The sequence below is a fragment of the Bos mutus genome, chromosome 27 (assembly GCF_027580195.1).
Source record: "Bos mutus isolate GX-2022 chromosome 27, NWIPB_WYAK_1.1, whole genome shotgun sequence".
NCBI classification, from domain to species: domain Eukaryota; kingdom Metazoa; phylum Chordata; class Mammalia; order Artiodactyla; family Bovidae; genus Bos; species Bos mutus.
In genome coordinates this window covers 8,004,694-8,030,497 of record NC_091643.1, presented here as the reverse complement: position 1 = coordinate 8,030,497, position 25,804 = coordinate 8,004,694, and the positions used below count along the sequence as shown (strand labels likewise).

General features: G+C 43.2%; 2 protein-coding genes across 5 annotated transcripts in view; both read right to left on the bottom strand.

Moving 5' to 3' along the window:
• Positions 1–2,439: 2,439 nt before the first annotated feature.
• Positions 2,440–10,205, bottom strand: THAP1 (THAP domain containing 1). Its single transcript, XM_005899840.3, is given in 4 exon segments — positions 2,440–2,979; positions 3,754–3,949; positions 8,142–8,181; positions 8,184–10,205. Coding segments are annotated over 4 exon segments (639 nt in total). The 5' UTR covers positions 8,212–10,205; the 3' UTR covers positions 2,440–2,604.
• Positions 10,206–12,438: 2,233 nt separating this feature from the next.
• The window catches only part of RNF170 (ring finger protein 170), a 33,453-nt gene continuing 20,087 nt past the window's right edge, over positions 12,439–25,804 (bottom strand). For all 4 annotated transcript variants that reach the window (XM_070364371.1, XM_070364372.1, XM_070364370.1 and 1 more), the window contains 3 exons: positions 23,485–23,558; positions 19,381–19,491; positions 12,439–15,485 (listed from right to left, as the gene is read on the bottom strand). In XM_070364371.1, the coding sequence (XP_070220472.1) occupies positions 15,216–15,485; positions 19,381–19,491; positions 23,485–23,558 (455 nt within the window). In that variant the 3' untranslated portion in view covers positions 12,439–15,215. The remainder of the gene's footprint in view (positions 15,486–19,380; positions 19,492–23,484; positions 23,559–25,804) is intronic.

Genomic DNA, 25,804 nt, shown 5'->3' with positions numbered 1-25,804 from the left:
CAACAAAATCCATGTCAAGTGGAACTTTCATCTGCCTTCACCATTATGGCTATACCTTCTAAGAAAGGGATTACACAAATTACAGTTAAAAGAGAAAATCTCATGTATTTAGGTTTCCAAGTAAAAAGTTTTGCTAGTTAACTTTAGACACCACTGTTTCTTAACTGCAATGACAGAAATATTTTTAGCACATGTAGCAGGCACACAATAAACATTTATTTTACAAAATTTTAAAACTTCTTTAATTTGGAATTTGATAGTTCAAACTATGCAGCAGTTCAAAGTGAAGTTTATAGTTGTGTTATAAACAAGTATTTTTAAAAGTGGCAACAAATGCTACTCTATTCCAGAAACTCATTTCAGAGAATCTAAACAGCACTGCTTACACATCCACGGTATACAGAGAACAGATGTCCAGTTGTCAGGGATATTTCACAAGGGGATTCTGCAGGGTTTGGAGGTGATGCAAGTGTTCAGTCATTTCTAGCTCCCTTCTAATTCTAAATTCTACAGTTTTCCTAGCAGTTCTAATCAGGAAAAAGTTATTTCTTCTATTATTGCCAGACTATATCATTCATAGATGGAAACTTCAGGATGTTACTATCTGTGCTTAAAATAAACGTCATCTTTCATACTATGATGAAACTCACAGGGGTCTTCTCCCCATTTGTTCCAGACGGAGACCTTGCCCTGTTGTTTCTGACCACGTTTCACTGTGACTGAACAGGACCTATTTTAGCCTGAATGTTCTCTTTCTCTTGGCAATGTCATAAACACTACAACAGACAAAATGAATTTTTAAAACATTTCAACAAACGTTACATTTCAAATTCAGAAATCAGCACCTGTACTTCAAATTCTGTGTTAAACATAGTAAGTGATCTAAATGCAAATAATTGGTACACATGCTGTTGCTCAGTTCTCTCCAATTAGGGATGTCTGTCCCACGAAAAAAAGTAGCTTCAGGTTAATTCATAATGCTAAGATGCTAACTGATTATGACGGTCACTTATACAATTAATGTTGGATTCCTGGTTCTGATGACATGGGGACACACACACACACACACACACACACACACAGATTTCTTTTATGTCCATGACAATTTAGTTTTCACATATATATTGTGTAAAATATTTACCCACATATCCTCCAGGAATTGCTAGAGAGATGAAATGTAAAAACAAACTACTTAAGAGATTTTGTAGCTTCCAAAAACAGTGATGAGACCCATGAATAACTAGAAAAAGTCCTCTGATTCCTCAGAGTTAGTTCTAAGTGTTATCAGATGATAAAATTTCAAGTAGTCATAATTTTCTACTTTTGAATCAAAGCACTGGCAAGACGGCAGTGAACTACACTGAGAATCAGGTCTACAAAAGACACTCCTGGACTGACGACTGCCAATCTTTAATACTGCCTTCAAAGGCCTGTGCAGCACTTTGAAATACAAAATAATTATAGTTGGAGCAGTTATTCTAAATTTAAGCAGGTAATTCCTATGGCAGTGCTTGTTTACTCAGAACTGTTTTCATTTCAAACCTATGTAAAATTTCTCACAAAGTTAGAGCACAACTCACAGTATGAACAGAAACCGCAGCATTTGAGTCTCAATTTTGAGTAAAATAAGCATTATCTATTAGGATGCCTCTGAATACAAATGACTCATTTAGGTAAATAGGATGTGACTTCTCGCTTGTGGTGAAAGTGAAGAAATTTTCTTTTGTGTGACGTCTTGACAATCAATTCGTCAAGAGCAAGATTCCCACCTGATGCAACGAGTCACACTCTACCCACACGACACAGCTGGCAGAGACCTGGGCGCACACACACCCACAGTGGGGACAGGACGCCCCTGACCTCAGAGCAGCGAGAGAAAAGGCGAGCCTGGGGTCAGCCCTAGTGGCCGCTGCTCATCTCACTGGTAACAACGCGCAGTCTGCTTACTGGAGAGTGTCTCCCACTGGAGACACCCTTCTCATTCTATAATGCTGGGTGGGGGTGAGAAAGGAAGGGCCCCACTCTCTAAAAAGCTCCTTCTCTAACATCATTTAACCATTATGATTAAGTATGGAATGACACAACTCACCAAGTTAGCTCTGATAAGGGATTAAGATAAATGAATCTGTCGACTTTACAAATAAGAATGTGTAAATATATATACTCTTGAGACATCATGTCCTATGCTTCTGATTTAAAACGTGACTAAGTTCTTTCAATAAACTGCACTAAATTTTTTTAACTTGAAACTTAAATCATCCTTACTGCACTGTTCTCATTCTCTTTACTTTTTATTTTCATATCATGTCTATAAATACTTGAATTAAAAAACAAAAATCCCCAATCTTGAAACAAACTTACACTGAAGCTCTGAGGTTAGTTTATCACTTTTAAAATATTTTGCTAAAATGTAAAAACCCTGAAATTACAAACAAAAAATTTACAGTTTTACAGTATATATCTAATTTATTCTTTTAAAAAAATATTCTGAATTGCTTTTGTACAAGTTATCAAGTGTAATCTCTTTTCAAATGACACTCCTCTCTAGGGTAGAAGAGGGTAGGTGGTATTGCCCCATGAAAAACCAATACCAATCTCACGTTTTCACGCTGGGACTTCGACTATCTCGAAGTAGTCATTGGGGAGAATCACGTAGCCCCTCTCGGAGGCGCCGTCCTTCTCCTTCTGGAAGTGCACCACCTCCTTCAGCTTCTCCAGCTGCCGCTCCTGCCGGCGGCACCGCTGCTGCGCGGTCTTGAGCTTCTTCCGGAGCTTCTCCACTTGCTGCTCCAGCTGGTGGATCCTCTTGCGCTGGTGCATGGTGTCCTCCACGGTGTAGTTGTGGTCGCAGAACACGGAGAGGTTGTCGGGGGTCTGGAGAGGAGGCATGAGCAGCCCGATCGCAGCATCGACCTGGGAAATGGGGGGCGTTAAAGGAGGCGGCGGGGGCTGTTCCTGTGGCTCCAGGAGATCTTCCTTCTGGAACAAAGACGCAGAGTGTGTTTGAGCTTCATTATTAAAAGTAACAGATAAAAAGAACAGACTAAATTCCGCACCTGTGCAATGTAAGAATATTAGACTTAGCTCTGCCTCCTTGGCATAGAAACAGTCTAAAATGAAAAGAATAGTTTTAATTTTCCTTTTTTACCTGAAGTAGAAATGGGACGCAAAAAAAGACAAAACGATTAATCGGATCTAATTAAACACTAGCACTGAAAACTGAGGGGGAAAATACTCTGAAAGTTAACTATCGATAAAGAAAAATCAAAACTTATCAACATATAAGCAGGAACATGGGGCTTTCCAGGTGGCGCTAGTGGTAAAGAACCTGCTTGCCTAGGCGGAGACATAAGAGACATGGGTTCGATCCCTGGGTCAGGAAGATCCCCTGGAGAAGGAAATGGCAACCCACTCCAGTACTCAGCTGCAGAATCCCATGGACAGAGGAGCCCGGTGGGCTGCACAAACACACAAGCAGGAATACAGACTGATCCTAAAGTAAGTTAAAAGCCAGGCTGAGTGTGAGAATATTTAACTTTACTAAACACTCTGTATTTTGTAAAGTATTTTGCTGTGAACAGGGGTCATTTACAAGGGATTGGTTCCAGGTAACAGTTATATTCTTTTTTTTTTCTCCCCTCCCCACCCAGGTAACATTTATATTCTTAACACTGCTGTGGCTTTTCCAGGTTTTCTGCGGAACACATTAACTTTACGGAAAGAGGCCCGCCCAGTACTTTGCCCGCCCCTCACCTTGTCGTGCGGCTCGGTGCACAGAAATATCGTGGGGACGGCGTCCTCTTTCAGCAGCTTGTTGTTGCACTCCCGCTTAAAGCAGTCCGGGGTGAAGTGCTCCGAGCAGATGCTGCTGTACTTGGTGGGCTTAAAGTTTTTCCTTCTGACAGCTGCCTCCCATTTCTTACAAAGACTGGGTCGAGTAAGAGGAAACCTAAGAAGATGAAACGATTCCGTTTTCTAGCCTAACTCAGAAACAAAAAGGCACACCCAGGCGTTCCTGCTTAGAAAAGAATTAGCTTACAACCATCGGTGCTCACACGCCACGGGAGTTTGATTAACGCACCTGCTCCCACTAATCCTGTTTTGACAGTTTTTCAGGTGTACCCTTATCACCCTAGTTGTTACAGACGTACTTGTTTGGACACAGACAACAGGATTGTGGTTGCCAAGGGGGAGGGGAGTGGGGAAGAGCAGGACTGAGAGTTTGGGGTTACATATCGAGAAGGGATAAACAACAGGGTCCTACCGTGTAGCACAGCAAATCGTAGTCAAAATCCTGAGATAAACCCAAATGGAAAAGAACATGGGAAAAAAATGCAGACCTATGTATAACTGAATCACTTTGGTGTACGGCAGAAACCAATGAAACGCTGCAAATCAACTATACCTAGATAAAGTAAACTTTTAAAAAACAGACTTGTTTTAAAATCCTGTAACTAAAGTGAGCATCACTAGTGTGAAAAATAAGTCACCCCTCCTAGCATGGTATTCTTTTTTTTAAAGCAGCATTTCTTATAGGAATCTTATTGATCACAAAGCAGTTATAAGAATGTCAGATATATTGATGTATACAATCTAAATAGGTCAGGCTCATTAGGATTTACATTATGCAAAAACATACTTATTAAAAGGCAGCCACGTGGACAGACGCACGCAGCTGGCAGAGCAGATGATAGGAGGGTAGGTTCAAGGGCCCATGTGATGTTTTTCCTTCCTTTGCAGTAAATAACCTTCACAAACAGACACGTCTAATATACAAGGGTAAACCATATAGCTCCACCATCCAGCTATCTGTTTTTAATGCTTAATTTTTTATACTGAAGACACTAAAATTTTGGGTAAAATACACGTTATAGAGTGAATTTGTATTATTATTCTTTTTTTTACCAGTGGTCCTCTGTGTACTGTAAAACAAAACTGCACATTTATAATTATGTACTGAGACAAAGACGCTTTTTGTTTTCTTGAGCATCATCTTGACAAATATGAATCAAATTATAGTCAAATCATAATGATAAGGGAAAAAAGTATTCATTTTAATTTACCTCTTAATCGACTGAAATACATCCATTAGGCCCAGATAAAGAGAGATACGAAGCTTTTAAACTTATTTTGATTTTATTTTTTCAGGTAAAAGATTCAGTGAGTTGGGGGTATTGAAAAAAAGCCAAAAAAGTGTGTTTCGACTCTGTCCCACAGCTTCTCTTCCAAGTAAGATAGGCTCGAGCCTGACTCTGCTGTGGTCGTGGAGCCCTAATCTACCTTCAGGGTAGTCCCTTCTCTTTGCCCAGAACATCTGTTCCCACTACCATGTAGAAGCTGAGAAAGAAAGACTCCTAGAATGTTCTTGCTGGAAGTGCCTCTAGAAGTAGACACAGCAGCAACCACTGGGAAACTCAACATCCAGGGCCTCCTGACCAAGGATTACAATGCCGCTTATTTCTGAGGTCAAGATCCTTCCCGAAACTGTTCTTTTAGATAAGGGATGAGATGCAGATTAGCCCTTCTTTCGGTCAAATCAATTATTTAACCCCGAGCGGAAACTCAGTATTCTGAAACGTGTGAATGTCATCCCTAATCAGTGCCAATGAAGGGTTTTCCTTATGTCTGGATTCCCTCAGCCACATCATTAGAAATGGGGAGGGGGGAGCTGAAAGTCTGTGATCGCGTCACCATCTCCAAACCTATTCCTTCACTTTGGAAGTGCTGGAGGTCCACCCATTAGCTTTCAGAAATTCTAATAAATCAAGAGGCAACGTTAGGAAGTGTTAAGTGTTCTATCTGTTTCTTGGAAGGGGAAAAAACATCAACATTCTCGAGACCTCTCTATACCCTACACACTCTGATTTTTGTTTTCATAGCAAACGTATAAAAATGCACCCACATTGCCTATTAAACATGGAAGGTCCTCACTCCCCCAAAATTTAAGATTTTGCTTTAGTAATTATTTACCTATAAATGTGTGGATGTGTGGATCACAACAAACTGTGGAAAATTTTCAAAGAGATGGGAATACCAGACCACCAGACTTTCCTGCCGCCAGAGAAACCTGTATGCAGGTCAAGAAGCAACAGTTAGAGCTGGACATGGAACAGCTGACTAGTTCAAAACTGGAAAAGGACTTACATTGTCACCCTGCTTATTTGACTTATACACAGAATACATCATGCAAAATGTCAGGCTGGATGAATCACAAGCTGCGATCAAGACTGCCGGGAGCAATATCAACCTCAGATAATGCAGGTAATACCACCCTAATGACAGAAAGTGAAGAGAAACTAAACAGCCTCTTGAGGAAGGTGAAAGAGAAGAGTGAAAAAGCTGATTTAAAACAGCATTCAAAAACTGAGATCATGGCATCTGGTCCCATCATTGCATGGCAAATAGATGGAAAAAAAAAAAAAGGAAATCATGGCAGATTTTATTTTCCTGGGCTCCAAAATCACTGTAGATGGTGACTGCAGCCATGAAATTAAAAGGTGCAAAAAAATAGACGCTTGCTCCCTGGAAGAAAAGCAATGACAAAACCTAGACAGTATATAAAAAAGCAGAGACATCCCTTTGCCGACAAAGGTCCATCTAGTCAAATCTATGGTTTTTCTAACAGTCATGTGTGGATGTGAGAGTTGGACCATAAAGAAGGATGAGCGCTGAAGAATTGATGCTTTTGAACTGTGGTGTTGGAGAAGACTCTTTAGAGTCCCTTGGACTAGGAGGAGATCAAACCGGTCAATCGTAAAGGAAATCAACCCTCAATATTCATTGGACGATGCTGAAGCTGAAGCTCCAATACTTTGGTCACATGATGTGAAGAGCTGACTCACTGGAAAAGATCTTGATACTGGGAAAGACTGCGGGCAATAGGAGAAAGGGGCGACAGCGGATAAGATGGTTGACTGGCATCACCCACTTGAAGGACATCAGTTTGAGAAAACTCCGGAAGGCAGTGAAGGACAGGGAAGCCTGGCGCGCTACGGTCCACGGGGTCGCAAAGAGTGGGACACTACTTAGCAACTTAACAACCACCTACAAACAATCTGTATAATCTACCACCGATTCTCCGTTAGCTATCATCCATTTACAGTAGGAAATTTTTGCAAGACACTTTAAACGTAACAGAACTTGTAAATATTGAATTTGGCCGATTGAAAATGGCATCGTGCGGACATCAGATCATCATTATCATTCGGTTGTGCGGCCCTTTTCAGAGAGGCTTTTTTCTTCTAGCACTCTGGCCGCAGCAGCGTCCGGGAGAAGCAGCCCCGAGGGCGGGGGCGCGCTAACCCTGACCCTGAGGACCCCCCTCACCACGCAAGACGCACTGTCACTGCCCGGGCTACACCGCGCATCTTGGCAGTCCCTAAGGCTTTCTCCGGAGTTCAGCCGTCCTTAACAGTGGGGTCCCAGAAGCTGAGTCCAAGACATGCTCCCTGACACCGCAAGGTGAGTCCTCACCTCACCGATGCCTGACCAGCAGGGTGGGAAAGGCGGGACTCTGCTTCCGCTTCAACTTCCCTTCTAAGAGTTATTACCACCTACCCTCTTCACCGCCCGGGTGTGGCACCCTCACAACCAGCGGGGGCACCATACAGCGCCCGCGAGCTTCGAACCCGCCACCCTGAGAAGCGCGCCAGCCTGAGTGAGGGCGGGCCGCCGCGGGGGCGCGCGCCGAGGACGCGCAACCCGGGCCCGAAGCGGCTCTTGGGGACACGCCCACTGTCCGGCCCCGCCCCTCTCACAGGTATCGCGCGGAAACGCGCCTGGCTCCGCCCCCGAGCGCGGCCTGCGCCCTGGGTCTCGTGCAGGCCCGCGCCCGGCCCCGCCCCTCTCACAGGTCTCGCGTGGAAACGCGCCTGGCTCCGCCCCCCGAGCGCGCCTTTCGTACCGGGTCTTGCGCACGCCCCCGCCCAGCCCCGCCCCTCTTACTGGTCTCGCGCGGAAACGCGCCTGGCTCCGCTCCCCGAGCGCGGCCTTAGCACTGGGTCTCGCGCAGGCCCGCGCCCGGCCCCGCCCCTCTCACAGGTCTCGCGCGGAAACACCCCTGGCTCCGCCCCCCGAGCGCGGCCGCGCGCCCCCCGCGTCCCCACTAGGGCTCAGCCCCGCGAGCTACGCGGGGTCCTTACTTGTGAAAAGAAACGGGTTTATCCTTGTCGTATCGGTTCTGCAGCCGTAGGCGGAACAGGACTGTACCATCCTTCCGGTCCTCAGTTACCTCACTTCTGCCGCCCCAGCAGGCAGTTGAGGCTGTTACCAGTGTCGCCGCGCTCTGCTTTGACACCCTCGCTTCTTCTGTAGCTTTGGCCAACAACCAGACTGATGAGGGCCTCACTCGGGAGTCACTAATGTGCCCGTTTTGTTGTTTGCATTAGCGGAAAGACCACAGCCATCGCCCGTCTCCCATCTCCAAGATGGCGGAGGCAGCTTCAACCTCACCTCTCGCGAGGAGTTCGTCCTACTGTTTCTGATTAGCCCTGAGGTCAGAGGTAACGTTCCCTGGGACGCAGGCCATTGGCTGAGGCCCGGCATTGCGGAAGTGGGCGGGGCCCCCGAGCTTCCGGAAGGAAGAAGGAACTAGCTGGGAGGAGAGGGGCGGGAGCGCAGGACCAGTCCCGCCCCCTTCGATGCTTCCCGTGCGGCCGAGGTGGAAGAATTAGGTGATTCTGTTGGGTCCGCTGGCCCAACCAGAAGCAGGACAGGTGCAAAGCTGAGGTGGGGTCGGGTAATTGGGTTCTTCTCTTTAAAAGGGGAGCCACAGTTGGAGTGATTTGTAGAACGTGCTGGGCTCCTCTCCATCCCGGTACCTGCCTCTTTAGGTATTCGGAGCTCTGAGGAGCTCGGGGAAGAGATCGCAACAGTAAAAGCGGACACCCGCACACACGCCAGGCTCAGTCTTCCCGGGAGGCCGAGACTAAGGCCTTGGCTGCTGTAATAATTCTAAAGGTCCCCAGGTGCTGTGTTGGGAAAATCCGTTTGAAGGACGTTTTTCCTCCTTGGCTTGCTCCTTTCGTCGGTGTGGATGGCGAACTGTTGTCATGGCTCTCTCTCTGTCTCACTTTTTTTTAATCGGCGAGCAAGGCTGGCACATCTTCATAGAGCAGCTGTTCTAGTAAGGGGTAGACAGACCCAAAAAATGTAAATAAAATCACATTGTGCCAAGATGCCTGAATCTGAATACGTTAGAATGCTGTAAGGCTAAGGGTAGAGGAGAGGGTCACTGCCTAATGTCTGAGAAGGGAACATTTAACCGAAGAATGGGAAAAAGTCTAGTAAGGAAGGATGGTGGGGAGAGCATTTCCGGTACAGGGAATGGGTGTTAACTAAGGAGATCAGGCAGTAGAGTTCTCTCTTTTCTGGGAACCGAATGGAGGCTGTGGGTAGAGCCCAGTGAGCCAGGGGAGAAGGGCATGAAGTGAGGGGAAGGCTTGTAAGTTGTTGGTCTGGATGGTAGCGCAGTGGGAAGCCACAGAGTCATTTTAGGCCTCAGGGAGATGTGATAAACATATTTAAAAGGTCATTGTGACTGTGTATCAGAAAGGGGTAACAGAAAGTGAGCAGACCAATTAAGAGGCAAGGAAGAGAATGGTTCCTTTGGTCTAAGCTGGTGGCAGGGGATAAGTATGTAAGAGGTAGAAACACCAGGGCCTGCTGCTAGTTGGAAAGGAGGAAGAGAAGAATCAAGGTGGAGTAGAAAATGGCAATGCACCCCAGTGTTCCTGCCTAGAAAATTCATAGGCACAGGAGCCTGGTAGATTTCAGTCCATGGGGTGGCAGTCAGACACGGCTGTGCACGCACACACACACGAGCTTCTGGCTTGGGCACGTAAGATGGATGGCAGTGCCTTTTACTGAGATGCCGATGGCCTAAAAAAAAAAAAAGCCAACAGCCGTGTCCCAGCAGAAGAGAGGACTTGGAGGGTTGCGAGTGGTTTTGGAAGCTGGGTCATTGGAGTTGTAGGAGTGAGGAGTATAAGAACTGAAAGAATAAGCAGTTCTCAGGGTCTGAAATGCAGGCTACTAAAGAAGTGTGAAAGATCTCAGCCAGTCCAGCTGGCGCTTTTGAGGTTTGTGATCTGGTCATTTCATTTAATTGAATTTCCCTCCCAAATTCTGTTCTTCCCTCTTCTGTCTTCCAGCTATCCATAATTTGGAAATGAATAAACACTCTTATTATTTGTTGAATATTATCCCAATGTTTCCTTACTTCAAAATGGTAAATTTACTGGTAAAGTGAATTGCATGTAATTTTAAAATATATATTATTGAATTGAACTGAGTGTTGTGTTTTTCTTTGTAAAAACAATCCCCCCAAACTAAATTTTCACTGTGTGGTCTGCAAACCAATTTATTTGCTTAATAGAAAAATAATTTTCACTACCTCTAACCCATCATCAGCTTTTATTACTTTGTCCATTTCTTAACATGTCCTAAGGCCAGGATTAACTGTTCCTTACTTGTCAAGGGATGACTTCGAGGAAGTCTTTCAAAGACTTCATCATACTTTCAAAGATGATTGTCTGCTTTTTAAAAACGTTAATGGAGGTGTGGAGTTGGGTTATTTATTTGACTTTTTTCTTATTTCTTAATAAGTTTAAATTAAAAAATAAAATACACCAAAAAACATAAAAATGTTAATGGAAGCCACCCAAATGTCCATTAATAGTTGAATAAGTTGTGGCACAGTCATAAATGGAGAACTATATGGCAAGCAAAATAAAGCAGCCCCACTACATGGACAGTTCTTACGAACATAATGTTGAAGAAATCAGGCACACGAAAGGAATTACAGGATGGTGGTGACACCTCTGTTGACTGAAGTGATGGTTGAACGGTGTGTTCACATAATGAGGCATCCTCTGACCCTGATGACTTACGTTTGGTGTTTGTTTGACTTCAATAAAATAGCTTATTAAGCAAACAAGGGCCACACAAGATAGGCAAAACTGCCCCCCCCCCTTTTTTTAAGAGAAAGCTGTTTGTATGGTCATATGATCTCATTTGACCCCTTCAATAAATATCAAAGGTGAATACATGCATAGCTTTATATGACCATCTAAGAGAATAGCGATAAACTGAAGGATACTGTTAATTGATGTTCTTCAAAGTCTTAAGAGGCTAATTCATTTACTAACAGAACATTTTTTTAAGGAACAAAGAAAATTTACCCCTTAAGCTGAAAAGGGTAAGTTTTGTCTCAGTTTTTCTAGAAGGGTACACTGAAGAAAAATAATAGCCACTTGTTTTACTGTTGGAGAAGGCTAAAGCTATTACTGATCTCTAATAGTTGAGGTTTTAGTTTCTATCCAGCTAGGCTACTTTTTCTATAGTTTTTATATTAAAATACCCCCACATTCATTCCCTCTGGGCCTCATTCTTTTCATCTGTAGGGTGAGGTTGTAGGACTAAAGAATTCTTAATTTGGAATCCATGAATGGTCAGCTCTTTGAATCCCCTGAAAATGAACCAAAACTATACCTCTGTGTAGCTGGGGAGCTATCCATAGTTTCTATCTGATTTTCACAGAGAAAACACAAAAATTCATCAGTGTCTAAGGTCCCTTATAGCTCTGACATTCTAGGATTTGTGAAACAAGATTTTCATGTAGATACAAATTGTAGGTTTTCTCTAAGACTGATTAGCAGAGTGAATGTTTTGATCTGAATTATTAGATATTTTAAAGTAATTTTTAAATTTTGTTTTGAAATTAAAATCTAAACTGTTAGCTATAACTAAAACATCTTTAGTGTTTAGCCCTCTTCAGTGTCACATACTACCTTCCCCTCAGGAGGTGAGAGTCTGGAAGGAAAAGGACAGTGTTCAGACAGGCTCAGTGTTGTGTGACGGTGGTGTACTGCCCTGGTGCCCCGTCTGGACCGGGACGAGACGGGCGTCAGTGGATGGAGGAGATGGTGACTGACAGCATCTCAGATGTGCTTGCAGTCAAGAACTCCACGCTCAGAACAGGCACAGACACCGTGATGGTGGTCTGGTTCTGATGCTGCAACAGAAGCCCAACAACTGTCTGTACCTCTGCGACAGGATCACCTCCTGTCAGCAGCCCCTAAAGCCCACCCGCCTGCTCTGGGGAGACGCTTAGGTCTTAGGGCCTGAACACCTTGAGTGCCCTTTCCTATGCCTCACTCATTTATCAACCATACAATTTCAGTAAGATACACACTCATGGGGTGGGAATCAAGTTACAAGTCTTCACTCTAATTCCAATTTCACCCTTAACTGTCTAGAATTAATATAGATTGCCCAGATTAAATAATATTCCTCAAAAACATTTCTATGTTTAAAAATTTTTAAATATCAAAGCAAAATTGGTGAAAAAGTCATTGCAACCATTATACTGAATGCTATTTCAGGAGTTCTGAAATTAAAGCAAACAGCATCAAAGAAACCAGACAGTAACAGCCACTGTTAAATTTTACATATGTTGCTTTTATTCAAAAGAATAACTGCTTGACAAACTCTTAAATCACCAAGTTTGAAGCAAACTGTCAGTCCTCTGAAACACCTCTGTGAGGTAGGTATCTGCACAGCACAGGGACCACCACAGCCCTGTCCTGTGCTGCTTGCTTTCAGGTGCTGAGAACGGTGGTCGCTGGAACCACTGGTCTGGTGGGCGGCTAGACAACTGTCTCCTCCGTCTCGCGCCCCACAGAGCTGCCCAAGTTATCTGCTCGTGGGGTTGGACCATCTGTTTTTGTGAAAGTTACAGTATTATTGTTTATAAAAATCCAAATTGTTGCTTTGATTTATAAGCTCTAACTCTGAATCACAGAAGTACTACTATGATGTTTAAAATACTGATTGACTCTACCTGCTTTATATACTCAGATCCCTTTACATTTATCATCAGTGATCAATAAAGGTGACATAAGAAACAGGTCTAGAATTCGGAGATGCCGGCATGTCCCCTTTTCACTTTAGGAAGACTTCACACAGTGTCGTATGTTACAAAAGTTGGTACAATACACCTCTACCAGGAAAGCTGTAGAAGGAATTCCAGATATTACAATAAAAGCGTGGTAAGCATGGCACTTGAAGCAGAACACATGCACAGAAAATGAAATCCTTTAAAAAATGACACGGCTGTAGCCCCACACCAAATGTATAGTTGTTAGGAAATGCGTTTCGAGACTAGTAAATGGTGGTGTAACAAACTCCTACTCACTGCTTTCCAAGTCAGTGCAGCTGAAATGTTTCCCTATGAAATGTGCTACCCTGTGAGAATTAGACTGGCAACTGTAGAATCAGGATTCTTGTAGCTGTGATGTGTCATCTTTCTAGACCTTTCCTATTCCTACGTATGTTCCAAACGTCTTCCAAAGGATCCCAGTTTCTCCCCATGTAGGAATCCCCGGCATCTGATACCAGTGCAGTCACTTACTTGCGCCTGGCTTCAGACAAAAAAAAAACCCTTTCATCTACATCAGGAGTTTCATCTGTGAAGAGGAAGGTAATGCCCTGCCTCCTTCACATAACTGTCTTGAGGGTAAAGTGAAAAGTGTGCAGGAAATTGCTTTAAATACAATGTGCTGTACTTAAGAATTTTGTTTTCCTCTCTGACAAGCAGCAGCTTGGTCTTAGGCCCAAATGACAAGATGCTGTTGTGGACATACCACCATTCAGCATCTCATCAGTTGACAGCACCTGGCTCACCTGAAGACTGGGACTGATCTACGTTTCTCCCCGTCTGTCCACGGTGAGGCCCCCTGACGTGTGGGTGGACAGGAAGACCAGCGGGGACTGCAGGGGGACAGCTGGCGCTGCCCAAGCCCGGGGATCAGAGACCACCCTGTAGCCCAGGACATTCACGAGCGGTGCCCGCCGAGGGACTTCAGATGCCATAATACTTGTGGTTTTGATTCTTAGCAAACAGAAAACTGCAGAGGGGAGCTTAGCGACTTATGCTGTGGCCATCCAAACACCGAGATAACTCCCGTAACTCACTGCCTTCTGCACGAGGCCTGATGAATCTGGGCTACATCCTGCCATCTAGGAACAGTATTACAACAGTTTTCTGACAGAAAAATAACCAAATCTGTCAACCTGTTGCTACAGCCCACGTTAATTTCTCTAGTCAGATTTAAATCGTGCTCCTAGTACCCTTCTATAAGCATCCCTAGTGGCTCAGACAGTAAACAATCACCTGCAATTCAAGAGACCCAGGTTGTATCTTTAGGTTGGGAAGATCCTCTGGAGAAGGGAATGGCTACCCACTCCAGTATTCTTGCCTGGAGAATCCCATGGACAGAGGAGCCTGTTGGGCTACAGTCCATGGGGTCGCAAAAACTTGGACACGACCGAGCAACTAACACAAAGCAGGAAAGAGTCCCCTCCTGAGGTCTTTGGTGCTCACAGTCATGAGAACCACTTTCCCGAGGGAGGCACTGAGCTGCCATGTGTCTGCTGTATCACCCAGGTTCCTGAAGAACAAAATTCCCTTTAGAAGTTATTGAAACTTTTAAATGCTACTCCTATAAAAGGACCAAACTCTTACGGAAATGCCGTAACAGAATATCAAGTGTGCTGACTGGAGACAAATGTCTTACAGTTTGTTAATTCCTCTATTAAGTGTTCTGTAAACCAAGATAATGAAATCAAATTAACAAAGTTCAAGTTTCTTCTTTCACTTTTAGCTGATAACAAAGAATTATATTGGAGTGGAAAAGCAGAACTGCTTCAAATGCACAAAAGTTAGCTAGTACTCAAAGAAACACTGACTTTTCCCCAATATCGTACAATATTTTATTGTAACAAAAATATTTTGGTGAGGCTCATAGCAGTATATTATCATGTAGGTACTCACTGAGAAGGATGAATCTGATAAACTTTACATCTGACAATATCCCACTAAATATTCAATTAATCTGAGTAATTTGGGGGGGGGGAGAAGATACAAGAAAAATAAGCATCCCATTTAATGTAATTCCATATTTTTCCACAGAGTTTATAGACAACACAGACTCAAGATACAGTTGTAAATCATTCTAATTCTAACCTTAATATTAGAATCTGCAACATGTAAAAATTCCAGTCATATATTGCTAGGTATTTGCCAAATGATAATCAAATGTTTGTCATAAAGTGGTTTTAAGCTCATCAGATAATATTCAGATGCTTCATACTGCCATGGTCCTTTTGTCTGATGTTATACATCAGCTCAGACGTTTTAGTAAACTCATGTTTTTTCATCTGTTTAGTCTCTGTGTTATTACTTCTCGATACATAATAGAGATGTAGATGAGCAACAAAAAGATGACAAAGAAATCATCGAGAAAGCCGAGAATTCCAAACAAGGCTTCGGGTACAAAATCTAGAGGTGATATAAGATAGAAAAACGCTCCCATCAAACAAAGTATTATCCTGATACGGAACATCCAGAAAAGGCCCCCGACTGAAAACATCTCTCTGAATGCATGCCTCAGTAAAGTGGGGAGGTCCATAATTCTTTCCATAATCTGGCAGAAGAAGAACAAATATTATGATTTGGTATGCAAGGTGTCAGACTTCAAAATAATACAATTTTCTTAAAATGTGCAGACAGTTATTAACATAAATGAAGGAGTTTCACATAATGATGGAATACCGTATTTTCTTACTCATTTTATTTAAAAAATAGTTCTTTGATTACTAGGTTTTTATAAAATAGGTCTTATTACAGATAACTGAAAAGCAATTAAAGTTATCAACAAACTTAAAATACAGGATACAGTATTAATAAAACAAAATTCAAGTCATCTCTACTTTGAGTTAGTAAAATAAACTAACAAAGAACCTGTGTGTAGCATTAAGCTGAGGCTTGAGCTCAAGTCTCAACTTTAAGGTTGGACAGATCTGGGTTTGAACTCAAACTCAATCCCTTATTAGCCAGGTGACCTTGAGGAAAGTTGTTTAACCTACTCGAGATAAGTCAGCATCTGAGTATATGCCACAAGGAATATTAAGAACTAGAAAAGATATTGTTATAAAAGACCTTTATAAATTCCCAGACAATATATATAGAACATATAAGTATATATATACATTATATAAATATACAGACACATCAACTTGGATGGCTCTGACCATCTAAGAGTATCAATGAAACTGATTTCCTTCTTAGGATGTTTATTCTGTTGAACTTGAGTTTAAGTGAATTACTAATTGCCACAATGATTTTTGGAATGCCAGGCCTTACCCTTATCTGGAAATGATTATTTTTCTGAATATATACAGACTAATAATTAGATTATATTTGCTCTGTAAATATACTGAAAACCACTGAATTATATACTTGAAACAGGTATGCTTTATGGCATGTAAATCACATGCAAATAAAGTTGTTTCAAAAAGAAAAGTACCCATGCCTATTTGTATGGCCTCATGCAAGTCAGCTGACTATCTGACTGCAGACTTGTCGCTTGCTCTGTGCAGCTGCTGGCTGACTGCGCGACCCGCAAGGTCCTGTGTAGTGACGAGGCGCTCTTCAGTCACTCCCTTGAGGTCCCATTTCTGAGGGGCTGGGAGATGCAAGAGAAACTGGCCAGGGGAAGTACGTCACCTCCTGTGGTCATTCCACTGCCCACAGTTCACCTACTGCTAACCATCTGCATAAATATCATAAATCCAACACTAAGTATGTATTTTATTTTGTCTAACAAGTGCCATCTAGGTTGAGAGGGAAATGGAGATGAAAATGGGAAGAAGTGAGCTAGTGATGAGAGAACAGTTTTAAAAACCCCACTAGATAAAATCTTATAACTCCTTTTGGAAAACTGATCACAAAACACAGGAATGGTGTTTTTTAGAACCACTTCCTATGTCAATTTTCTGTTCTCTATGGAAGAAGCTAATATTTAAAGCAAAACAGCTATACAGCTTTCACAAGGTCTATGGTAAATTACTTCAAATATTCTAATGACCAGCTGATACATCCTTTGAATACTTCTCTGTCCTTTATCAGAGCTATTTTGTTCAGTTCTCATACTGTATCATTTACACAAAACCTGTAGTAATTAGACAAGAAAATATGAAATGGGCCATCAAGAAATATTTGTATATTAATCACAGTATGACTCCAACTCTGAGGTAGAATACCAAACTAAGAGCTAAATGTCTTTACTAAATTGTAATTTCATCACACACCAAGCTTTCTTACTCATTAAGTATACATCTGACACACAGAAAATAATTGAGCGATGGTTTGCTTCACACTTTAAAATATCGATGAATATCTTTAAATGAATTTCTTTAACCTCAGTGGTAGTTCTTGAATTTGAAACACTCATTTTCAAAGAATCATCCTAAGATGCCTCTGGAGGATATGTAAGAAAACTGCTGGATAAAAAACAGCAGAAGAGGCTCCCTTTTAAATACCCAAGGAGGATAGCCGTGACCTGGTCAAGCTTTTCTTGCAGCTTAGACGTCTAAAAGACTGGCCCATCACCATCCACAACAGGCAAACTGTGTATGCCTTTAAATGTACCTGCTGTCACAAATGAGGAACAGTACGTACATGGGAGCACAAGTCTACACAGGTGTTTAATACAGAGGTGTAGTGTCATTTCTATCTTAAGGATAACGCTAAGTTACGTGCTGCTAAGCTAAGTCGCTTCAGTCGTGTCCAACTGTGCAACCCCATGGACTGTAGCCTACCAGGCTTCTCCATTCCTGGGATTCTCCAGGCAAGAACACTGGAGTGGGTGCCATTTCCTTCTCCAATGCAGGAAAGTGAAAAGTTAAAGTGAAGGCGCTCAGTTGTGTTTGACCCTCAGCGACCCCATGGACTGCAGCCTACCAGGCTCCTCCGTCCATGGGATCTTCAAGGCAAGAGTACTGGAGTGGGGTGCCATTGCCTTCTCTGAGTTAGACAGCATATTAAAAAGCAGAGACATTACTTTGCCAACAAGGTCCGTCTAGTCAAAGCTATGGTTTTTCCAGTGGTCATGTATGGATTTGAGAGTTGGACCATAAAGAAAGCTGAGTGCCAAAGAATTGATGCTTTTGAACTGTGGTGTTGGAGAAGACTCTTGAGAGTCCCTTGGACTGCAAGGAGATCCAACCAGTCCATTCTAAAGGAGATCAGCCCTGGGTGTTCATTGGAAGGACTGATGCTGAAGCTGAAACTCCAATACTCTGGCCACCTCATGCGAAGAGGTGACTCGTTGGAAAAGACCCTGATGCTGGGAGGGATTGGGGGCAGGAGGAGAAGGGGACGACAGAGGATGAGATGGCTGGATGGCATCACTGACTCGATGGACACGAGTTTGAGTGAACTCCGGGAGCTGGTGATGGACAGGGAGGCCATGCTGCAGTCCATGGGGTTGCAAAGAGTCAGACATGACTGAGCGACTGAACTGAACTGAACTGACTGAAGTTCTACAGACAGTAAGACTGACCGTGTCCCAGGCACTGAGACTACAGTAGTGACTAAATAAACACGGCCCTCACCCTTGTGAACCGTGTCCTGAGAGAATGGTAATGAACAAGGTCGGAGGGCGAGGACAGAGACCACCCTGGTTGATGAGGGACAGCCTCTCCGAGGAATGTCTGTTTACGGACAACCCGAAGGATGAGAAGTCAGCCAGGAGACAAGCAGAGGGACATGCGTTCTGGGCAGTGCCCTTCACGTTACGTCTCGTGGCTGAAACGCCAGGAACATCCCGCTGGGATGCTCACTGAGCAGGTGGACGTCGGGGCCTAGAGCTTCCCGTATGGGTTTGTACTGAGTGTGTTCTGGGTTTTGAAGTACATATTCAGTCACACATGCACTTCTAGAATCCTCTGTTGCATTTGGAGAACACTGGGATGAGTCAGTAAAGTGTAAGTTTTTAATCTATCAGGTGCCTTTTGGGGGGAGGAGGGACAGCTGTAGAATTAACACAATTTCTTTTAAAAATTGAATGCTTTTAAATACCTGACATACGAAACCCTCAAAACTTAGGATTACTTAAGGAAACAATTCAAACAGGGTAAATAAACAGAGGAAACACGACTGTAAAACTCCCTCCAGAAGTTCTCAGTTATAAGTTTCCCATAAACAACCCCTATTAGAATCACGTAAGAGTCTGATAATTTTACCTTTCCCTGCAATGTTTTCTATTGCCTTTTTTTTGGCCGATGTCACTTTCTTAACAAGTTTTATGATGCCATTTTTTTTTTTCCAAAAGTTTTATAATGCCATTTTTAAAAGATAAGAAAACTAGTCCTTGGGAGAACTCTAAACCAGTTGCTGTAACAACAATGATGAAGGTGAAGAATTTACCCAACACATCCAGACTTTTCACAGCTAGAGAGTATTTACTGGTAAATCTCACTTCACAAAAGACAAGTATCCCTGCACTCTAACTCTGCACCCACTGCAACATTACTTACAGATCTGGGCTGCCCTGAGAATCTCCGGTTATAATCACTGATATCCTGATGCAATGAGACAACATCCTGAGACTGGTCATTTTCACCAAATACTGGTAGCAGTAAAGTCACCTGGATATTACAGAAAAAAAAAAAAAGTTTGCACACCTTTCTGAAGCATTAATTTTTTTCGTCTTGTGTTAGTATTCAGTAAAATGAGATAAGCTTCTGAATTCAGATTTTGCTCATTTCTTTTAACAAAGGCCACACAGGCGAGGAAAGTAAGTTATTGTTTCCTTACAATAAAATCCAATTCAAAATGTTTGCACTTCTGTAAAATAAAATGAACAATGGTTCAAAGGCTTTTCAATCCACACCAGGGAGCAAGTCAGTGGTTCTCTCTTTGGGCTAACGGATATTTGAAGATACAAGAACTATGAGAAAATACTCAGGAGCAAAGTGACATAAAAATATATATACTAATTATTTTGAAAGAGAAAAATTAGGGATTTCATCTTCAATTAAAATCATGACTCCTTATCCTCAGCGGCATCTGAATTCTTTGAATGCCACCAACCACAATACAGACATGAAGTTTCTGCATCCATCTCTACTATGATCAAAAGTGTAATACTTGACACTCTCGTATAAAGTATACATTTAACCCTGTTTCCTCTGTGGAGAGGTGAGGAGGATCACAAACGTCCTGGGGCTACATTTGGGTAATCTGAAGATGATGGAACCTCAAAAACAAGTACACTTAAAATGTAAGAGCTCCCAGAGAAATGGGAAGCGGTCAGGACAGATCTGGGTTTCAATCATCTCACTGTGTTTTTGACCCTTCCTCAGCTGAGCTACAGAACCAGGACTTGACTGCTCAGATGCTTCCCAAGCAGCAAAACACAGGAGCCACTAAGAGAGAGCAGCAGGCGACAGGAACAGCAGCTGCAGGCGCTTGTTAATACACTGAATTCTTCACTGAACATTAACTGAGCACCTGCTCTGGGCCGGGCTTCCCTGGTGGCTCAGACAGTGAAGAATCCGCCGTGATGCAGGAGACCTGCGTTCGATCCCTGGGTCAGGAAGATCCCCTGGAGAAGGGAATGGCAACCCACTCCAGTATTCTTGCCTGGGAAATCCCATGGACAGAGGAGCTAGGTGGACTATAGTCCACGGGGTTGCAAAGAGTCGGACTCTGAGCAGCTAACACTTACTCGGGCGAGGCAGTGTGCTAAATGCTAGACACACACACAAAAGTGAAACTGCGGCCTTGACCCTGGTGCTCACAGTCCCCTGGACAGAAGGCGAGGCAGGCTTGAACGCAACGGTCATAAAGCACTGGGGGAGCCGTTACAATGGTGCCAGAGGGCAAGGACCTCCTCTGTCTGGGGTGTGTAGAACGCCTGACACGCGGGCTTGCCCTAGGAACATGGCTGGACCGCTGGTGTGTCAAGTGTGCACACCCAGGGGAAGCGCGTGAGCCTGTTGCGGTCACGGCAGCAGCGTGTGCGCGATCCCCAGTGAAGCAAGTGGTCAGGCAGGTGATGAAGGGGCCGCTTCCTCTGCAGTTGGGGAACCTACAAGCTACTGTATTACAAGAACTGTATCTCCAGCTTCTAGCCTCTAGTCGACGCAGGTGTGGTCCAAAGGATGCGAATATACATATGCCTTATGAAAAGCCACGGGGGGTGGCAGGAAGAGGGAACAGGTGCCGGAACTAGTCTTCCATGCAGACCTTTGGCCTGGCCTCCGTGTTGCTGGCAGAGATGAGAGGTGCGCCAGCAGGGAAGCTTCCGCATCGACCGCCTTGTGAAATCAGCCGGAGAGGTGGGACCAAAAAAATCACTTTTCTCCTAATCACATGGCAAAAAGGGCGACAGAGGCAGAATCTGGAGATGAAGAGGCAAGAAGAAAGGAGAGAAGGCCTTGAACCTCCGTCTCTCTGAACAAAAAAGAAAGAGGTGATGGTGGGGAGTGGTAAGCCAGAACGGCGGCTCAGAGGCACACACGTGTGTGTATGCTTCTGTTTGTGTTTCACAATACATTCTACATGGTTTTATATACACAACATCCAAAAATCAGGCAAAATCAAACAGTAATCTAGACGAGCACACTGAGGCAATGAAACTATAAAGAAAATCAAGGAAATTGGACTGTTACAATAGTCCAATTAGGCTGGTCCAGATTAGGACTATTAGGGTAGTTAGAACAGCAGTCCTGACAGTCACATGGTGGTCACCTCTAGGAGAAAAAGGTGGCGAGGGTGGGGCAGAGACTTGGATGAGGTACTGCAGAGGCTTCTGGGGCTGCAGCCAGTCTCCAGTTCTTCATCAAGGCGGTGGTTACTCTGTTCAGTTCAGTCGCTCGGTCGTGTCCGACTCTTTGCGACCCCATGGATTGCAGCATGCCAGGCCTCCCTGTCCATCACCAACTCCCGGAGTTTACCCAAACTCATGTCCATCAAGTTGGTGATGCCATCCAACCATCTCATCCTCTTCTCCTGCCTTCATTCTTTCCCAGCATCAGGGTCTTTTCCAATGAGTCAGTTCTTCACACCAGGTGGCCAAAGTACTGGAGTTCCAGTTTCAGCATCAATCCTTCCAATGAATATTCAGGACTAATTTCCTTTAGGATGGACTGGCTGGATCTCCTTGCAGTCCAAGGGACTCTCAAGAGTCTTCTCCAACACCACAGTTCAAAAGCATCAATTCTTTGGTGCTCAGCTTTCTTTATGGTCCAACTCTCACATCCATACATGAATACTGGAAAAACCATAGCCTTGGCTAGACGGACCTTTGTTGGTTACTCAGGTGTGGCTTTGTGGTAAGTCAGTGAGCTGTACTTTATTTTGTGTGCTTTTCTGTATGTCTGTTAGAGTTGGCAAAGAATTTTTGGAAACCTGTTGCTCCTTCTCTGGTTCTGTTCTGTGGTCTGTCTGGGTTGACGGCTTTCCTGTCTCAGTGGGGCTGCCAGAGGGAGCAAATGGAGGCGCTCAAGTCTGGCTGCTCGACTTGGAAGCTCTTTGTCCTGGTCAGGACTTCCATTTGCCCTGGAAGACCTCCCACGCGTTCAGGACTCATTTTCAGGCATGTATTTTAAATGAAAAATTAAATAAAGGAAAATTTGAAAACCACGTACGACTGATAGAACACCCCACTTTGCTATATTTATTAATTGTAAAACAAAGAACTTCAGTTTCTCAGAGTTTTCAGTATTTTGTATCTCCGGTGTGTCAAAGGAATGGAGACCATTTGGTGCATCTCACGTGTCCTAACATTTCCGCCTTAAATATGTGTTTATAAAAGCCTTCCTCCTGATGTAGCTTCTGTATCAACTAGGATGGTCTAATCTGTTCTGATAATGCAATGTGGTTGTTGTTGCCAAAAGAGACTTTTTCAAAAAAGTATTGTTCATCATTTAAAGCTATCTGGATCCTCACCATGGAAGGGGAGATGAAAAATAAAGTACAACCAAAAACTAGTTTTTTTTTTCAAAAGAGGTCTATGTGGGGAATATTTGCTTAAGCCTGATTGCTAGTTCAGTTATTCCTTTGCTGGAGTTACAGCAAAGACTTCTTAGGATTTGGAGTGTGGGGTGGGGGACTCATTTACCAGTTTTTTGTCTCACAACAACTAAAGGGATATCAAAGGGAATTCCCTTCTTTGGGGCATCTTACAGACATTTAACAAAAATAATGGAGAAACATCACAGAAGCTTTGGATAAATGAAGTCCTGTTAAAAATATAAGAATAATTCAAGAGTCAGATACAGAAACTATATAATCGTGTCCGACTCTTTATGACCCCATGGACTATACAGTCCATAGAATTCTCCAGATCATAATACTGGAGTGGGTAGCCTTTCCCTTCTCCAGGGGATCTTCCCAACCTGGGGCTCAAGCCCAGGTCTCCCACACTGAAGGCAGATTCTTTACCAGCTGAGATACCAGGGAAGCCCAAGAATACTGCAGTGAGTAGCTGATGCTTTCTTCAGCAGATCTTCTCAACCCAGGAATTGAACTGGGGTCTCCTGCATTGCAGGTGATTCTTTACCAGCTGAGCCACAGGGAAGCCCAATTTATAAAATGGACTTGTATAAATGATGTTTTCTGGACACCAACATTACCGTTTGTCTACAGATCGGACAACTGATGGCCCCAAGCCACGAACCGTATCTCCAGTATGCAACAATGCAGGTACCTAGTGGGAAGAAAACATCAATACTGATGTTGTTAAGTCCATATATCCCAAGAAAGTTTCATATATTTGAAATATTTTAACAACATCACCTACTTTAGAATGTTTTTTACTTCATCCAACCAACTCTTCAGGCAAATTCAAATCTAATAACAATTCCTAGCCACTGAAATACATTTTAATTTAAATTACAAGCTACGATACAAGCATTTTTACAATCAAAAGCAAGCATGAAGCCAGAGTCTATAAAACTCTTAGAGGAAAACATAGGCAGAACACTCTGACATAAATCGCAACAAGTCCTCTTTGACCCACCTCCTAGAGTAATGGAAATAAAGACAAAAATAAACCAATGGGACCTAGTTAAACATAAAAGCTTTTGCACAGCAAGAGGAAAAGAAAACCTTCAGAACAGGAGAAAATAATTGCAAACGAAGCAACTGATGATTGCTCTACAAAACATACAAGCAGCTCATGCAGCTCAGTATCAGAAAAACGAACCCAATCAAAACATGGGCAGAAGATCTAAACAGACACTTCTCCAAAGAAATATATACAGATGGCCAACAAACACATGAAAAGATGCTCAACATCACTCATTATTAAGAGAAATGCAAATCAAAACTACGGTGAGGTATCACCTCATACCAGTCAGAACGGTCATCGTCAAAAACACTACAAACATTTAATGCAGGCGAGGAGGTGGGGGAAAGGGAACCCTCCTGCACTGTTGGTAGGAAGGTAAACTGATACAGCTTCTATGGAGAACAGTATGAAGACTGCTTAAAAAAACAAACAGACAAAAAACTAGGATTAAACTACCATATGACCCAGCAATCCCACTACTGGGCGTATACCCTGGGAAATCATAATTGAAAATGACACATGTAACCCCACGATCAGAGCAGCACTATTTACAACAGCTAGGACATGGAAGCAACGTAGATGTCCATCAACAGACGAATAGATAAAGAAGCTGTGGTACATACATATATAGAATGGAGTATTACATTTGAGTCAGTTCTAGTGAGGTGGATGAACCTTGAGCCTGTTACACGTAGTGAAGTAAAAAGACAAAGATCGTATATTAATACATATATATGGAATCTAGAAAAATGGTACCGATGAACCTACATGCAGGGCAGGAACAGAGATGCCGACGTAGAGAAATGACCCGTGGGCACGGCGTGGGAAGGATGGGCCAAACTGAGACAGTAGCACTGACATATACACAGCACCATGTGTGAACTCGATAGCGAGGGGAAAACTGCTGCAATCGCAGGGAACCCAGCTGGGTGCTCTGTGATGACCTCGTGCGGTGTGATGAGGGGAAGGCAGGAGGCTCAGAAGGGAGGAAATGCACGTATCTATACGGCTGACTCACGCTGTTGAATAGCAGAAACCAATATAACGTTGTAAAGCAATTATCTTCCAATTAAAAAAAAAGCAAGCGTAAACTGCTTCAGTGCTGTAAGGCTTAACAGAAATTATTGCATTTCTTATGCAAAATAAATAACTGAACATGATTGTAAACATGATAACTGACAAATCGGTGTCAACTTTCCATTCCAAATTTGATGCATGTGTTCTAAAAACACAAGTTCCATATTTTTAAAAGTTTAGAAAACCAAGATGCTTAAGTAACAGTAACTAGGTAATATGAATAAGGAACCAAAGGATACAAAGATTACATGCTTCCTGCCCAAATAAAGTTCATAATCCAGTTAAGTAATTGAGTCAGTTTTTATACTGGATGGATTGGACTTCTCGTGTCGACAAGCAGTGAAACAGGTAAACACAGCCTAACGGGAGGATTTACAGACTCTAAAAAGTGGTGGTCACTGAGCTCCGTGTATGTGCACTGAAGCTCAGACTAGTACCAAACGAAGAAGGAACATTTTTTAACACTGGCTGATGTTTACGGAGCCAGTTCATGTTCTTCTCTGCAGGCTCCCGTTTCTCGGATTGTCCAGGTTCCACTGTGCATCTGAACTAAGTGCTTCCTGGTTTCTGCTAAAGTCTTCTGTTTTCTTCCTCTCACCTCAGCCACCCAGCTTAGCCCTCTGTGTTCCTCGTTCTGATTCTTCCAGATCAACCACATGTCCACAATTCAGAGCGAGCACTGACAAGTGGACTGAGGATACCAATGCAACACACTCAAATCAATCAGAAGGTCGTTGAATCCTGAACTGTGTCATGTTAACTTTCGATACACAAGGAATACAGAATTTGAACCCAACTTTGTGGGA